At 38.9% G+C, this 18,183-nt stretch overlaps 1 protein-coding gene across 4 annotated transcripts in view; it reads right to left on the bottom strand.

Moving 5' to 3' along the window:
* STK4 (serine/threonine kinase 4) overlaps nucleotides 1–18,183 on the bottom strand; it is an 88,408-nt gene that overhangs the window by 30,514 nt on the left and 39,711 nt on the right. For all 4 annotated transcript variants that reach the window (XM_072801177.1, XM_072801180.1, XM_072801178.1 and 1 more), the window contains exon 10: nucleotides 9,388–9,545. In XM_072801177.1, the coding sequence (XP_072657278.1) occupies nucleotides 9,388–9,545 (158 nt within the window). The remainder of the gene's footprint in view (nucleotides 1–9,387; nucleotides 9,546–18,183) is intronic.

The raw sequence follows: 18,183 nt of genomic DNA, 5'->3' as shown, positions 1-18,183 counted from the left end.
CATAATTAACAATACTGTATCATAGAATTGAAAACTGTTAAGGGAATATATCTTTAAACTTATCACCATACACACACACACACACACACACGTAACTCTGTGGGAATAAATGTGTTACCTAACCTGATTGTGGTAATTTCACAATATGTACATGTATCAAATCATCATGCTGTATACCTTCAACTTACATATGTTCTCTGCTAATACTATCTCAATAAAGCTTTAAAAATGTGCTATTTCCAGGTGTGGAGCAGGAAATGTCCAACATGAGCCTGGGACATCTCATCATACTAGAAAGAAAGGAAGCTATGAGAAAAACTACTGGGAAGTATATATATGTCACTAAACCAGACTTCTTAAAAAAAAAAGAACAAACCATCAGGTTCACATCGATATCGAACAATCTGAATATAAAAAAATAATAACTGCAAGGATTGAAATGAACCAAATATTTTAAACCCATATTGCTATTTTTCCTATATAAATTATAGCTGAGATTACAAAATTAATGAAACGCTTCACTATAAAAATATTTCAGCTGGTAAATGGCAAAGGAATGATCAAATGTCACCGCTTTGCAATGCTGAATAAAATAATGCATCTAAGCAATGGCCCTCAGTGTCTGATACAAGAGAAAAAATGAGATGAGCATACATCCAGGTATTCCGGACCTCCTGATGCAAGTACACATGACATCCATGAAATATCCTTGCCAAAAGAAACTGATTTTAATCTCCGAGCAAGCTTATAGATCAACTGTTCTCCAACAGTGGCCTACGGACCCCTGGGAAACCCTACATGCCTTTTTTTTTTTTAAATAAAGATTTTATTTATTGATTCATGAGAGACACAGAGTGGGGGGAGAGACACAGGCAGAGGAAGAAGCAGTCTCCATGCAGGGAGCCTGACATGGGACTCGATCCCAGGTCCCCAGGATCATGCCTGGGCTGAAGGTGGTGCTAAACCGCTGAGCCACTCGGGCTGCCCACCCTAAATGCCTTTTTAAGGAACCTGTGAGATCAAACTATTTTCCTACTAATATTGAGATATTATTTGCCTTTCCTAGTGTGTTGGCATTTGCACGGACAGTACCAACACAACGGTGAGTGAAAGTGCCAGCCTCTCTGTATGAATTAAGGGGTACCAAATGGCACTAGCAGCTATTAAATTTTTTGTGACCACAGGCTCCAAGTAGAAAAACAAACCAACAAACCACCAACCAAAAAACAATTTCCTTAAGAATGTCCTTGATGAAGTAGTAAAAAGTATTAATTTTATTTAAGTTCAACCTTTGATTATATGCCTTTTTATTATTCTCGGTGATGAAACGGGAAGTTGGCGTAAAGCACTCTGCTGTGCACTGAAATATGATGGTTGTCTTGAAGCAAAGGACTCATGTAAATAAGCTATGACCTAAACTAGCTGCTTTTATCCTGTAAACACCATGTTGACTTGAAAGAATGGCAAATTGGTTACTTGGATTTGGGCGCTTGGAAGCTATTTTCTCAAAAATGAGCAAAGTGAGGCTTGTCACTCCATGGGACACAACAGTGTTTGTTGCCAGTGATAAAATTCAAACTTTCAGACATTTGGTTCTATCCTGCCAAAGGAGGCTGGGAAATTTAAGGATGTGCACTAATCTTTTAAAACTCATTTCAAAACAAAAGGACAATACGTTCAAAAACAAAATGGGGAGTACTTCTTTTGTTTCTATAAAATGGCAGATAAAGTTTCAAGTTGTAGATCCCCGGGTTCCCAGAAAACATCAAGATGAATCATTAATTTAAAATGAATAAACAAAGCATCCCTGCTACCATATCAATCATGATTTAAATTACAGGGCAGCCTGGGGTGGCTCAGCAGTTTAGCGCCACCTTCGGCCCAGGGTGTGATCCTGGAGACCTGGGATCAAGTCCCACATCAGGTTCCCTGCAAGGAGCCTGCTTCTCCCTCTGTGTGTCTCGGCCTCTCTCTCTGTCTCTCTCATGAATAAATAAAATCTTTTTTAAAAAATTACAAATATCGGGCAGCCTGGGTGGCTCAGCGGTTTAGCGCTGTCTTCCACCTGGGGTGTGATCCTGGAGACCTGGGATCGAGTCCTGTGTCAGGCTCCCTGAGTGGAGCCTGTTTCTCCCTCTGCCTTTCTCTGCCTCTCTCTGTCTCTCTCTGTCTCTCATGAATAAATAAATAAAATCTTTTAAAAAATTACAAATAAAGTAGTAGTAATTCCCACCTCCCACCAAATGCCTAATTTCTGAAGTATATAATCAAAAGTAAAATGTACAACCTTTTAAACAATGAGCGATCAACTGTGCCCTGACAGCTTCATAAAGCTTCTTTATAAAAAACCCACAGAAATTTCTACTTCACAATCCTATCTGAAGCTCTGATCTAGGAAAGAAGGGTTAAGATAAAGTTTCATCAAATCACAGGCAGTTGTCACCCTCCCAGGGCAACCTCAGTACTAAAATTTATCCTTCCCTACCACAAAGAGCCAGCTGAATGGCTTTAACTACCCAGGGAATGCAGGCAATCAATCTTGTTCAGGTTCTGTTACTTTTATCAAATTAATTTTGAATTGACAATTCCATGGTTTTACATCCTGATGGCCCCATTATCACACAACTTCAGAGAGGTATTAGCTTAGCCTTTGGGCTGCATTAGGAGTCTATTTTTAATTTCTCCAGTACACTAAGGAAAAATCTAAAAGGGTACTAAATACTTCCCAAAAAGAAGGGCACACTGGGCACAATTTTATCGAAGAGCTGGCCTTCAGTCTATCGCCTCTCTGCTCATACACACACTCTCTGGGCCCCGAATACAATCTCTCAGTGCTTCCTGGCATCCCACATTCTTCAAGGCCTACACGCACGCGCGCGCGCGCGCACACACACACACACACACACACACACACACACACACACACACGCTGCCCTGTCTCTGCCTAGAAGTCCCTTTCCCTCCTCTAGCTCTAGAGAATTCCTATTGCCTTTCAAAATACCCTTCAAAGGAATCTTCTGGATGTTCCCTGGAGGTCCTGCTGGGATTCTGGCTCCCTCTTCTGGGCTTGTACAGCAATTTTTATATGTACTTTGCAAACAATTGACCAGATTAGCCTAGAGAAGGTGGTTAAGAGGATGGGCTCTGGAACCAAACTGCTTTGGTTCAAATCCCTGCTGTGCTACTTACTGTCTATACAACTATACTCCATTATTTACTACCTTTGGGCCTCAGTTTGCTTATCCATAAAATGGCAGCAACATTATCTGTCTCGTGGATGGTTATAAGGATTGAGCTAATACATATAAAAGACTTAGTCCAATGCCTGGCACATAGTAAGTGCTCAATGAATGTAAGCTATTGTTAGCACAAATGTATCAAAGTTATTTGATTACCTTTTTTGCTACACTATCAACTTTCTCAGCCTCAACTATTTGTTGAATTAATTCAGAGACTGTGTCAGCATTTAATCAAAATTGGTGTGGTAACTTTAAGCGAGGCAATTGTTAGGTGTTAGGAACACAAAGATGAGTTAAATCAAGTCCTGGCTGTCAAGATCCTGCAATCTTGCCTATTTACACAAAATATATACAGAAGATTTCAATGAATAGAGATTGAGTTGATGTGGAGGCCAGCTACTATCAATTCTGTTTACAGAATGAGTCATAAGAAATCTGGAAATTAAAAAAAAAAAGAAATCTGGAAAGAACTTCATTTGAATAAATAGGTAACTTACTCCAAAAGCTAATATACCAGGAGCTAATAATCAATAATACTTGCAGTTATTAAGATTGGAAAGTACTAGATCATTTAGTTCTGCAGAAGTTCTGGCTAACTCTATTTAGACTAAAACCAGGAAAATCTACATAGAATTTTTATTTTATTTTTTTCATAGAATTTTTTAAGACATTGTATTTTTTTTAAAGTTTAAGCAATTAATACATTAGTCTTGCTGTAAAAACAGTTAAAACTGAAGTTTTCCTCAAAGGTAATGACTCACCAAATAATTTCATATACTGTATTTTATTTCTGCATTTGCATGTGTGTGCATATATACAGAAATATGTAGCATGTTTTGTGGTTATTAGAAAATTTACATAAATGGTATCATGGTTTGTATTAGTTTGCATTTTACTGCTATTACAAATTCCTATTATACACAAGTATGTTTCTCGACTCTGTTCTCTATACACTAATCTGTGTTCTATTCTTGTGCCAATTATCACCATGCTTTCATTGCTCTGGTTTTGTACATTTTCACATCTGGTGGTAAAAGACCAACCTCACTGTTCTTGTTCAAAAACACCTTGGATACTTTACATTTCCATATAGGAAGTAACAGTGGCATAATGTTTCAACATCTATGGATCTAGGTTTTCAAGTGTAGGGATGTCAAATCATAAATATTCTCTTACCACTCTAATATTCTTTTGTCTTTAAGAAACACTCCCTTCCCTTTGTTCTCAGTTTTTTGGGACCTTCTTCCTTTTCAATTTGATTACTCTGACAAATGTCAGGTCCTTTCCCAGAACCAACGTTTAATTATACTAATTAATTTTGTTGTTTTTTAATTCACTGAATTCTGTTTTTATCTTTATCCTATTTTGTCTTATTTACAATCTTTCTTGTATTCTAAAAAGAAAATACATTTAAGGCTATAAATCTCCCTCTCAGTACCTTCTTTGCTGCATCCCATTGGTTTAATTTACAGAGATCTAAATTCTGTACAGTACTTGTAATTCATTTCTAAATAGTTTACAACTTCTACTTTATCTTAAAAACAAATACTTGGAGATATACTCTTTAAATTTCCAAGTGGAACAAAATGGTTTTATCTACTTTATTGTTAATTTCTACTTTTCTTGTGTTTTAGTCAGTGAACATGGCCTGTGTGATTTCTGTATGAGATTTCTGAGCACTTTAAAACATAGTCAAATTTTGCAAATATTTCACATATGTTTTCAAAGTGTCATGAATACTTGAAAAGTGTTCCTATATTCTGTTTTATCAACCTTGTTAATTGTGGGAACTCTTGTTTTTTTAATCTAACTGAAATGTCCATTTTTGAGAGAAGACTAAGGCTTTAGCCACAAATGAAAAGGATTTTTAATGCTATAATTCTTGCTGGATAGCTCTTACCTTTACCCCAAATCAAGCATTTGAAAGAACAGCCTCAGTTTCTTAAAGTGTCATCCCCAGACCAGCAGTGTCAGCATCACCTGGAAACTTGTTGGAAATGCAGACTGTCAGGCCCCACCCCAGACTCACTGCATCAGAGTCTCTGGGGTCAGCACTGAGTAATCTGTGTTCTAACCTCCGTTACATGTGATTCTACCTTGTGAAATTCTGATCTAAATGATTTTTAGGATATAGCATATTTTGATATGTTTCTTCTTTCTTTCCTATTAGGTACTATAGAAATTCAGAGATAAGGATGTATTAGTATTTTATTAGCACTGCATGATTTTTTTAGCTTCCTTTTTATTCTCCTTTTGTGTCTTCCGTACTCCTATTGGAGGTACCAAAGAAACACATAAAAAAAGAAAAATGTCCTTTTGTAAGTGACATTTGGCAAAGAAAGAGCCAAACTGTTGAGTGAAAAAAATACTCAGAATAATTTCACTGAGCTTGTAGAAGGCTTTGTGTCAGACTAGCTAACATGTCTCCCTTAGCAATCTCTTAGAGACTCTCTGATTTCCTAATAGGCATTTAACAGAATTTAGTTATGAAATTTAATACATTTAAGAGGTTTTAATTATGAAAAAGATATTCTCCTTTCCTCCTATGAAGGCAATTGCCACTTTGAAATGAACTTTTTACCCAAAATGGCAAATAGGAAGCCATTTCGTCAGGAATGATAGCATTTAATACTGACAAAAACCATCATATTTTTCATCTGAAATTGAGTACTTTTGCATTTCTAAAATTGAATTACTTTATTTGCCACGTTGGAAAAGCTTTAACAAAGGTTTCCTTTAACGTTTAATATATATTGTGATAAAAGTATAAATAAAAGATGTGTGAAAATGCAATATTTGCTAAAGTTGGTATTTGATAGTCTAAAAACAGACTGCATGCAATGAATATCAATTCTAGGAGAATTCAGACCCTGAATTTGGCATTCATAAAGCCACAAAAGGCTGTAAACTTAAATCCAGCTTGGCTCATGAATCCCCCAGAAACATACTGCAATCTTTTAGTCTAAGGGGGTGGAATGCCAGGAGGGGTGAACATGACAATGAGGCCGCGCTGCCCTGGAGCTTATGGTGGTGAGGAAAATAGACATTAGGTCAGGTAACCTATCTATTCAGGTAATAATGGCTAGTTAAAGGGAAAAAAGCCACAGTAAAGAGATAGTGTGAGAGAGGACCTTACAGAAGAGGGGACATTCAGCTAAGATCTGAATGAAGAGGGCAGCCCGGGTGGCCCAGTGGTTTAGCACTGCCTTCAGCCCGGGGCGTGATCCTGGAGATCCGGGATCGAGTTCCACGTCAGGTTCCCTGCATGGGGCCTGCTTCTCCCTCTGCCTGTGTCTCTGCTTCTCTCTCTCTCTCTCTCTGCCTCTCACAAATAAATAAATAAAATCTTAAAACAAAAAAAAAAAGATCTGAATGAAGAGAAGCAGCACCTACAAAGGCTCCAAAGCAGGATGTGGTGGGCATGTGTCAGGAGAGAATGAAGCCTGTCATGGCTGGAGGAGAGTGACAAGGAAGACAGCAGCACAAATGTAAACACGTAATCAAAGTACGTGTGAACACATTAAAATCACCTGGGGCCCCTGGGCGGCTCGGTCAGTTAAGCGTCTGGCTTGGACTCAGATCATGATCCCAGGGTCCTGGGATTGAGCCCCACAGTGGGCTCTCTCTGCTCAGCAGAGAGCCTGCTTCTCCCACTCCTCATGCTTGTGCTCTCTCTCCTTGTCTCAAAAAAATGAATAAAATCTTTTAAAAAATCGTTTTCATTTGATCTTTGGTATTTTTTGGAATAGCAGCTCATCTATACCCCACCTACACTTTCTTATATTGCTTAGTTTGCAATTCTCTTAAAAGAGAAATTATAAGTTAATTCTGTTTGATATTTTGACAGTAAAAATAGAATAAATTTTATATGGCAGGATGGGATTGGTTCAGGCCCAATGTGAACACACATCCAAAGGATTTACAGCAAGAATCCCAGTGTTGAATGACCCTAAATGCCAGACAGGTCAGTTAATACAAATGAATGAAGTAAGCTAAACACTGAGAAGAACTGGACCTCAAGAGAGCAGCTGTTGCTCAGCTCCAGACAATTGTCCTCCAACCATGTAGGTTTATTATGGCTGGGTCTTCCAAGTTTTCAAAAGAAGGCGGAGAGCCAACATTTTATATAAAAGCTTTCAATTTTTAAACACAGGCAGCTATAGAAAGATTTGTAAACACTGTATAGGGCACACAAGAAGGTCTACATGCTGCATGCTGTTAGCTTCTAAGCTCTGGTGTAGAGGATGGTCTCAGGACCTCCTCCTGGGCCAGGCACCATCCAGGCTGGGCAATGGGCTCACCTACTCATGGTACTCATGGCCACTCCCTCTGTCCAGAATGAAAAGCATGCTCTCTTAAAGACCTACTAAAGCCGCTCTGCAAAAGCAGCTTGCCCGCTGAAACACGTTCTCTGCCAGTGATGCTAGTCTAGGGAAACTATGGCAGAAAGAAGTGAAATCTTCTAACACCGGAATTACCGAACTGAAAACAATGATTAGAATGACAGGACATTCAAGATCATTTGCTTCTATAACATTAAAAAAAAAAAAAAAAAAAAAAAAAGGGCAGGAGGCAGCCCGGGTGGCTCAGCGGTTTAATACCACCTTCAAAAAAAAAAAAAAAAAAAAAAAAATACCACCTTCAGCCCAGGGTGTGATCCTGGAGACCAAGATCGAGTCCCATGTTGGGCTCCCTACATGGAGCCTGCTTGTGTCTCTTGCCTCTCTCTTTCTGTGTGTCTCTCATAAATAAATAAATAAATAAATAAATAAATAAATAAATAAATAAAATCAAGAAAATAAAAAAAATTTAAAAATGAATAAACAAACAAATAAATAAAATCTAGAAAGAAAGAAAGAAAGAAAGAAAGAAAGAAAGAAAGAAAGAAAGAAAGAAAGAAAGAAGAAACTGCAGCTAGGAATCCAGATCTGAGGACTCTGCAGCTTTCTATCATGATGATATCTGCTATCCAGAAGCTGTTTCATCTGCTATCCAGAAGCTGTTTCATCTTTGCCTAGAGACTCACAAAACTGAGAAAAGCAGTCCTGACAAATACGCTCAAGACAACTCTGTGGGCATCACAGAATAGCAAAAATAATTCAAATCTCATGAGTAAACTAATAATGGAGTGAAAAAATAGCTGATAGTAACAAATGAATGCACACCTGATAAAGCAAAGGCTGCTGGGCTGTAACATGGCTTCAGGGACTTATCTGTCAAACAGCCTCAAGTGAGTTATTGTGGTCCTCAAACGCTCTCTATCACCAATACTATCAACTCCAACATTCCTGCTACTGTACAATAGTAGACATTATGTTATGTAAGAAGGATGTCATCACCTTGAGGCCAGTGAACAGGAGAATGGAAAGCCAAGATAGAAAGGCCTCCCAGAATCCAATTATGATGCCCAATCTCAGGTCTTTTATAAACAACAACAGAACCATGACAGAATTTGAAAGTATAAAAGTGAAAAAATCCCTAAAGAGAACATTCTTTCCTAAAAATATTCAGAAAAGGAATGCAGACTCCTTAGCTTACTTTTCCCCCCAATTTTTTTATTGCTTCTACTCATTAAATCTCTGTGAACATTACCAAGTGTCTGTGGTTAAGGGAGAATGTTCCATTGCAGAGAAGGAAAAACACACCCAGTTTTTCATTAGACACTTTGGAACAATTTAATATTCATCCTTAGGCAAAATTCAGAGTGATCCTCTCCGAGGGCCTAAAATTAGGATAATGGTTAGCAAAACAGCAAAGATGCTACAAATCAGCATGAGCTGCTCTCCAGTCTCACTCTTAAAGTCACAATCCCAAATAAACTACGCAAAACAGTGCATCCTCACTCGGCATTTCTTTTACTGTTAACAATGCCAAACTCAACAAAAAGAAAAATGGCAAGTTAACAAAGGATTTTTAAAGCTAAGAAGATGCCACTAATCAGGAGTCCCAGAACTGCTCAAACGTCGGTTAAAATGCAGTCTCAAACCCATGAGGCCCTCAGCCCGGGGGGCTGCTGCCGGGAAGGCCAGAGGCTTGCACCGTACAAGAAAACGCTCTGGCACTTTTGGTGAAGTGACAAAAGTGGATGTGCAATATGGCAAAAAACCGTCCCCAGCAGACACAACAGTTCACTTCGAGCACTACTTACGAACTCATAGTCTCCATCCTGCGGTACTTTCCAATCCGAGGAGTTCCTCAGGGGGCCAGGGACACTCTGGCCAAAGCTGTGGATCTGGTTTTCTTTTTCTTTTTGTTCAAAATATTCAAGGAAAGATGGTTTTGCAGGCTGCATGGTCTCATCCCTTCCTGAAAACCAAGAACAATAAAAGGCAAAAAATAGTATCTTCGATTTCAGAGTTTAATGAATACAGATGGGCTTCAGGCTCTGTGTCAGTGGCTTTTTACTAGATAAGGACTTCCAGGAGAATTTAGTGAAAACCACAGGAAAATGAAAAAATGCTCACACCACCTGCTTCTCACAGAATTTCAAAGGATTTATGGGTCCCCTTAAATACATGCAAATATTTCCCCAGGCACCGTTTTTCTGGGGTGATATAACAATTCTGAGTAAGCTGCAAGTAGTACTTTTGGGGTCTCCTATAGCAAAAAGTTCCCATGATATTTAGACTGAAAACAGAAAAGCAAGCACAGCTACTTATCACCTACGTAGATAACATTTTCTATAGCTAATGGAATAGGGAAGGGGGATAAGACAGTAGAGTGACTTCCCTTTGAGATTCTCTTGATCCAACTGGACTAGAAAGATATGCACAAAAAAGCAAATATAAGTAAATCATATTCCATCCACTCCAGGAAATATTATGTAATTTTTAAAACCCTATTCACAGGGGCAATTGGGTGGCTCAGTGGTTAAGTGTCTGCTTTTGGATCAGGGTGTGATCCAGGTCTGGGGATCAAGTTCCACATCGGGCTCCCTGCATGGAGCCTGCTTCTCCCTCTGCCTATGTCTCTGCCTCTCTCTGTGTGCCTCTCATGAATAAATACATAAAATCTTTTTTTTTTGTAAAAAAAAAAAACCCTATTTACAAATGGCTTACAATAATGCTAAAAATTGAAGATAGGATACAATATTATATACAGAACATGATCTCAACTCTGTAAAATCATATACACAGGAGGAAAAAAAATGAAAGAAAAATACCAAAATGTTAACAGGACTTGTCTCTCATAGTAGATCTCAAGATCTCATGGGGAGATCTTGTAAGCTGGGGTGGTTAGGGAAGATGGGTAGGGGGTACTTAGGCTGGACCCTAAACATACCTGAGGAAAGATTCAGCAGTTACTAGTAGCAGCTGCCAAAGGGAGCAAACTACAGAAGTTACTGGTTAGTGGTGGCAAAAAGAATACTTTTACCTGGCATGACTTACAGCCTAGCTAGCTGAACATACCTACTTCACATGTCCAAGTGGTTTCTGCTTCTGATTAGTATTTTAATACTGGGAAGTATGGAAGTTTTTCCCATTGCTTTCCATGAACATGTGGGTTTATATCGCCCTTTTTCCCAATAACCAGGAAAAAAGACCAGAAGGTTCAAAGCCCTAACAAGTGGATGGGAAGGGAACTAGAATATAGAGACCAGCACATGTTTCTCTCCAGACATTCTTGTTCCACGTACTCTTATCTGCTGATGTCTGCCTGGTCCAGCTTCAAGCCAGCACCCTGACTGCCTCTCAGACGTTTGTCATATCACTTTGACCACTGCCAAGTTCAAAGCAGCCAATCCCAGATTTGCCCACTTGCAGATGCTGCCAAAAGCCTATTTCACTGTTGCCTCCTGACTTATTAGTGATTAAACACAGTGTTTGCTAAGACCAGCCAATAATTATGTGCTAAGTGTGTGTTGTTCTGTTTATTCTAGGTGTGATGTTAAATGTTTTTCATGATTGTTTGATTTAATTTTTAAGTTAAATTTATGGTATTATTTTATCATCTAGTTCTGAAGGAACTACAACAAAATAAAACCTGTATTAAGTAGAGCTGTTTGGGATTTGCTGACAAGTCCTCTTGATCAGTCCCCTCCCCCTGGACCAGAAAAACCCTCAGCAAGCCTACACATGGTCCTACACAGAAAGAGCATTTAGCGAGCCTCCTGGAATCACACGAGGGTGGTGGTACTACCGACTGTTACCACATACAGTATACAGTGTTCTTTCATATGGAATCTCGTGGCTAGACATGTCGACCAACCAGCTGAACAGAGCAGAAAGTCTTGAAGCAAAATAGTGAGCCCAAAGGCTTTCCAAATAGCTAGTTATTTGGAAAAGGACTGAATTGGATCTACACCTCACATTTTAAACCAGGAAAACTCCACATGGGTGAGAGCTTTTACTACAAGGACGGGAACTATAAATACTACAAGAAAACTGGTGTGGATACACTTGAGGCCTGGGTGTGGTTTCTGACTATGAAAAAAAAAACCAGATGCAATGAAACATGGATAAATAAAAACCTTTTGTGTGAAGAAAACCCCATACATTTTTTAAAATTAGTAAGTACACATATAAGCCAAGACAAAAGACAAATGGAGAACTGGAAGAAAATATTTGCAACGTGTACCATAAATTTTTTTAAAGAAAGCTCTTTAAAAAAATGTATGAGTTGTTCTTGGTATGAGGCAGGTAAGTTCCCCCCCCCCCCCACACACACACACATTTCCTAAAATCTACCAAAAGAAGACCCAAAAAAGGTAGAAAAATGGGCTAAAGCCTTGAAAGGATAGTATGGTTGACCCTTGAACAAAGCAGGGGTTAGGGCACTGACTCCCATGCAGCTGAAAAATCATGTATAAGTTTGGACTCCTCCAAAACTTAACTATTAATAGCCTGCTGTTGATCTGAAGCCTTACTGAGAACATAAACAGTCAATGAACATACATTTTGTATAAATATTATATGCTGCATTCTTATAATAATGGAAGCTAGAGAAAAGAAAAAGTTATTAAGAAAATCATAAGGAGGGGCCCCTGGGTGGCCCAGTTGGTTAAGTGCCTGCCTTTGGTTCAGATCATGATCCCGGAGTCCTGGGATAGAGCCCCGCATCTGGCTTCCTGCTCAGTGGGGAGTCTGCTTCTCCCTCTCCCCTTGCTCGTGCTGTCTCTCTCTCACTTGCTCACTCTCTCAAATAAATGAGTAAATCTCTCTCTCAAAAAAAAAAAATCATAAGGAAAAGAAAATACACTTACAGTACTATACTATATTTATTGAAAAAACCTGCACATAAATGGGCCCACAGAGTTCAAATCTGTGTTGTTCAACCATATACACAGAAAGTTATTCAATTAGTCCTTAAACATGAAAAAAAATGCGTAGGTTCACACACAGTAAGAGAAACTCAAATCAAAACCATTTAGAGATGTGATTTCTTATATTTCAAAAGGACAAGAATTCAAAAGCTGTTGGTAAGGCTGTGGGAACACAAGCATACTCATACATTGCTGAACTAGGAGTGCAAAATAGTACAAGTTCTAAAAGGGGACGTGGCAAGAGCTAAACATCAAAGTATGAAATAGGGAAGGTACAAAGAATCCTAGTGTGTTGTATTTGAACTGGAGGTATGAATGTGAGCTCATACTTAGAAAAAAAATTCCAACCTTCTTTCATTAAAGTCTTAAAGCAGTAACACCTCATTATCAATGAGCACACCTGGTGCTCAGATCTTGGTTTGCAAATCCCATTCCCCACTCAGAGGAACTAAAGCTTCTTAAGGGAAATAGCTAACTCCAGGTCTAAGAGTGGGCCTGGAACATTTGTGCCATAAAAAGCAAGCAAGTACTCAAAAACTAATGGGAACATATCACCAGGAAATAGAAGCCACCTTGAGGGGCTCCCACTGGTAAATTGTGGGGCACTTTCAGCACCAAAAAGATCTCACGGAATAAAAAGATTACTCATTAAGCTAGGAGTAATAATCAAACAGTGAAGGGGTTTGGGAGAGGGAGGTACTGTCAAAAGAGACTGTACCACTTGAAAACTGTTATTATCGTAACAAAAGGGTATCTTCTTTTTTAAGAAATATACACAGATTATCTTCTTTCTTAGAAAAGACACAATGTTTGAGAGTAAGCTACACACATTCCACACCAACTTCTCATTATTTCTATCATTTTATGTTTGTTTACCCATTCATCTTTATATATGCACAGAGAAATGACTTAATTGAGTTCAATAAAAATGGCAACTCTGGACAGAAATAACAGATAATTTAAAATATGTTCTCCTGTGGGATTGTTACAAAAACCACAAAGATAATCATTTTTTTAAAGCATCACATCCAATGATAAAAATTGTGTAATTGTACTCTATATTGCTCTGATGCTTCATTTGCTCCTTTCAGTTGCAATACAGGTGTATCTTAGAAATTCAAGTCTCTACACCAGGGATGAAACATTAAAGATAATAGCCTTTCTATGGTCTAATTCTAAACCATATGTTTAGGTTTGTTAGGCTAGAGTATAATCATTTGTCTAATTTCTATCACTGGTGGATCCCTGGGTGGCTCAACGGCTTAGCGCCTGCCTTCAGCTCAGGGTGTGATCCTGGAATCTCAGGATCGAGTCCCACATCGGGCTCCCTGTGAGGAGCCTGCTTCTCCCTCTGACTGTGTCTCTGCCTCTCTCTCTCTCTCTCTCTCTGTCTCTCATGAATAAATAAATCTTTAAAAAATAAAATAAAATAGGAATTTCTATCACTGTTTAGAAGAGAAAATGAAACACAAGTTTTCTTTAAATTTGAGTTTTTTTCTCTTATTTGATGACGACAGCCCTTCCCAGGTCAGCTGAAACTTTCTAATACTTTTGAAGGTAAATTACCAACTATTATTTGTCTCTTTCAAAAGTGAAGGGTTACAAGTAAGAAACTATCTAAAACATCTTTGCTTTCATCTATTTATATTAATACCAGGGACTTGATTATACCTGACGTTTATTAAAGACCAAAGCTCCAAAACCTAGAGAATTTTGTAATAAGATAACTTTGGTCCAATCCCACATTCAGACAGAACTGGAGGTAAAATTCACACATGTATAAAAAACATAATTATAGTCAAGTGATTAAATGGCCACATGTATGAGATTACAGTAAGGCTAGAGTTGATTTTGGAGACAGCACTAAAAAAATCCCTATCCTGGAGTTCAAAGATCTAGATTTAGGTCTGACTATAAAATCCTGGGAAAGCCATAGATTCCAATCTACAAAAAGAGGCCACTGGATCAATACTTCTCATGTTCCTTTGCAGCTCTGAAAATTTCACAATTCTATGAGTTGGCAGTAGCTTATGAAAACATATTTGTGCTCAGTTACCAATAACCACTGAAAAACAGTTCTTATCTCCAGAGGGATCATGACACTTGATAACCTCTGATCTAAAATATGCCTCAGGGGTGCCTGCGTGGCTCAGTCAGTTGAGTGTCTGACTTTTAGTTTCAGCTCAGGTCACAATCTCAGGATCCTGGGTTCAAGCCTACATTGAGCCCCACATTGGACTTCCATGCTCAGCACAGAGCCTGCTTGTCTCTCTGCTCCTCCCCTCGCTCACCCATGTTCTCTTTTGAATAAGTATATAAAATCTTTAGTAGGGGATCCCGGGGTGGCTCAGCGGTTTAGCGCCTGCCTTCGGCCCAGGGCGTGATCCTTGAGACCCAGGATGGAGTCCTGCATGGAGCCTGCTTCTCCCTCTGCCTATGTCTCTGCCTCTCTCTGTGTGTCTCTCATGAAAATAAATAAAATCTTTTAAAAAAATCTTTAGGGGATCCCTGGGTGGCGCAGCGGTTTGGCGCCTGCCTTTGGCCCAGGGTGCGATCCTGGAGACCCGGGATCAAATCCCACGTCGGGCTCCCGGTGCATGGAGCCTGCTTCTCCCTCTGCCTGTGTCTCTGCCTCTCTCTCTCTCTCTCTCTCTCTCTCTCTGTGACTATCATAAACAAATAAAAAATAAATAAATAAATAAATAAATAAATAAATAAATAAATAAAATATTTAGTAAATAAATAAATCAAATATGCCATAATTGAGATGTGTATGGGCATAAATCAAAGACCAGACCAAAGCAAAAAATGGGACTTAATAAAATACTTGTGACAAGACTGTCTCTGACTCTTTGAGTTTTGTTGTTGTTAGTGGGGTTATTTTGGAGGGAGGGAAGGAGCAGGGAATAATAAATAATAAAGATATTATCTAGAAATGCTGGTTATAAAAATGTTTTATATAACTAAAGCTGAAGATATGAATGAATGAGCTGGTAGGGGAAGCCAAAACTCAACTGGCAAGAATCAGCATACATTAAAAAAAAAAAAAGGTGTATTTGAGATTCCTGAGTGATTCCAGAAATTAGCTGCCTGTATCACAAAACTCTTTATGTGTTAGAGGGCTTCTTGGATTAAGTTTATATGGAGCAGTCAGCACCCCTACTGTGACCAACATTTTGGCACAGTAATTAAATTACAGCACCTGTTCTCACTCTGATTTTATAGATGATAATTATTCTAAATAAGGGGCACCTGCCGCTTTTTCCCATGTTCCTTTTTGGAACATGGCCCAATCGTGGCCAGTTGATTAGGCGTCTGCCTTTGACTCAGGTCATGATTCCATGATCCAGGGATGGAGTCCTGCGTCTGGCTCCCTGCTCAGCAGGGAGTCTGCTTGTCCCTCTGCCCCTCCTTCCTGCTTGTGCATCCTACTACCTGCTTGTGCATCCTACTACCATGTAAATAAACCTGAGCCCGCTGAATGGCAAATACCATGTGAGCTCCAGTCAACAGAGGTCTTCATGAGTCAACCAGCCATGGCCACCATCACATCAGCTGGCATCAAGCTTGGGAAATAAGCTATATTCACCACTATACCACCACAGCTGCACAGCCAGGCCACTAAATTAGAAGTGGTTTGTTACAAAGTAAAAACTAACCAGATGGTGTCTGTTGTGTCTCCTCCCACACACACACACACACACACACACACCACTGTCTATCTACAAAAAGTTCTATTCTTTGAGAACTCAGGTTCAAATTTAACTAAGGTTTATAGAATACCTTCTAAGTTTCAGGCTGTTTACTCGGTACTTTTGCATGATGTTCCTAACCAAACTTCATGAATAACATGTAAATGAAGTAGGAGGGAGGAAGACCTGCACTTATTAGGCACCAAGTACTAGACGATGTACCATTTCACTTAATCCTCAAATCTTTAGAGGTATGTGTTATTATTCCCACCTTACAGATGAGAAATTTGCCTAAAATTATGTAGCTCATTATTAACAAGGACAGGACTGAACCCTGATCATCAGATTTTAGGTTTGGTGAGCTGCAAATCTTATATTGCAAATTTTCTGACATCAAAATGAAAACTCTTTAAAAAAAAAAAGAAAAAAGAAAACTCTTGACATGTCAGAACTGCCATTGAGTGTAGAATGAGTAGGGGAATGGAATTTTCCCAGTAACCTTATCTTTGAACTTTTCTTTAGCCCTCCTGAGCTAGATGATCAAGTGTGTTGGACAATAGCCTGTCAGTACTGAGAAGCATAACAGAATCAGTCCAAGCTGATTAAAGGCAATGCTGTCCCCAGGGCTTCAGATGGCTGGTGGGCTTTCTGTTTCAATGTGAGCCAGGGTATTTTTTCAGATGTATCCCAGGAAATAAAGACGCTCAGCTGACTGATAATGCCAAAAACCTGAAGCTATGGGGGGACTGGACAGAGCAGAATAGTCTAATTTTCCAAACAGCTGTCCTTTGCTCTGATTCTTTTATCTGACACAGGAAGTGCATGAATTCCTATACTATGACTGACTCATTTTTCTTTGTAAGCAGCACATGGTAAGCTCAATGGACAATCTGTCTAAGCTCACAGACCAGGAGTTAATTCCCATATTCATTTTTCTTTGGAAAATGCTAAAAACAGAAGGACCCAATAACCCAATGTCTATCAGCTGGAGAATGGGTAAATAAAATATGGTATAACCATACAAGAGAATATTATTCCACAATGAAAAGGACTGAAGTACTCACATGGGCTACAACACAGGATGAACCCAAAAAGTATTATGCTAAGTGAAAAGAGCCACTCACAAAAGACCACTATTCCATGACTCTACACAAATTCAGGACAGGCAAATCTGTAGAGACAGGAAGCAGATTAGTAGCCAGCCACCTAGGCCCGTGGGGTGAACGGGTGGGATGTCAAGTCACTGCTAATGAGTATGGAGTTTCTTCTGCTGATGACCAGAATTCTCTAAAATCAGAGCATCAACAATATAGAGTATCATCCATACAATGGGATTATTCAGCCATAAAAAGGAATAAAGTGCTGACAGATGCCACAACATGGATCAACCTTGAAAACATTAAGTGGAAGATGCCAAACACAAAGGCCACATTTTGTAGGAGTTCATTTACATAAAATGTCCAGAATAGGCAAACCCATAGAGATAGAAAGCAGATGAATGGCTGCCTGGGAAGAGGGGCAGAGGGGGTCATAAGAAGAGACTGCTAACAGGATTGTGGGTTTTGGCGGGGGCATGAAGAAAATGTCTGAAATTCAACAGTGGCTATGGTTGCACAACTTTGTTAATACACTAAAACCTCACAGGACTGGATCATTAAAATGGTGATTTTTTTTATGATACGTAAATTATAGCTCTCTTTTGTGAATCGCATCTCAATTAAAAAAATACATCTTTAAAAACTACATTGTGGTGATGGGTGCACAACTCAGTAAGTATACTAAAATCCACTGAACTGTATACTTTAAAAGAATCAACTACATGATATGTGAGTTATAGATCAATAATTCAATTTTTAAAAAAGAAGAAAGACCCCTGTCCTCTACAATCTACTTTGATTTTTGGATTCATACAAGGTATGACACAATGCCAGGGTAGTCCTAACTGGGACAGAGCTTGACCAAAGACTGAAGCCACCTTTGCCTTTGGAGT

Source organism: Canis lupus, chromosome 26 (genome assembly GCF_048164855.1).
Source record: "Canis lupus baileyi chromosome 26, mCanLup2.hap1, whole genome shotgun sequence".
NCBI lineage: Eukaryota > Metazoa > Chordata > Mammalia > Carnivora > Canidae > Canis > Canis lupus.
This window is presented reverse-complemented; position numbering and strand designations above follow the sequence as displayed.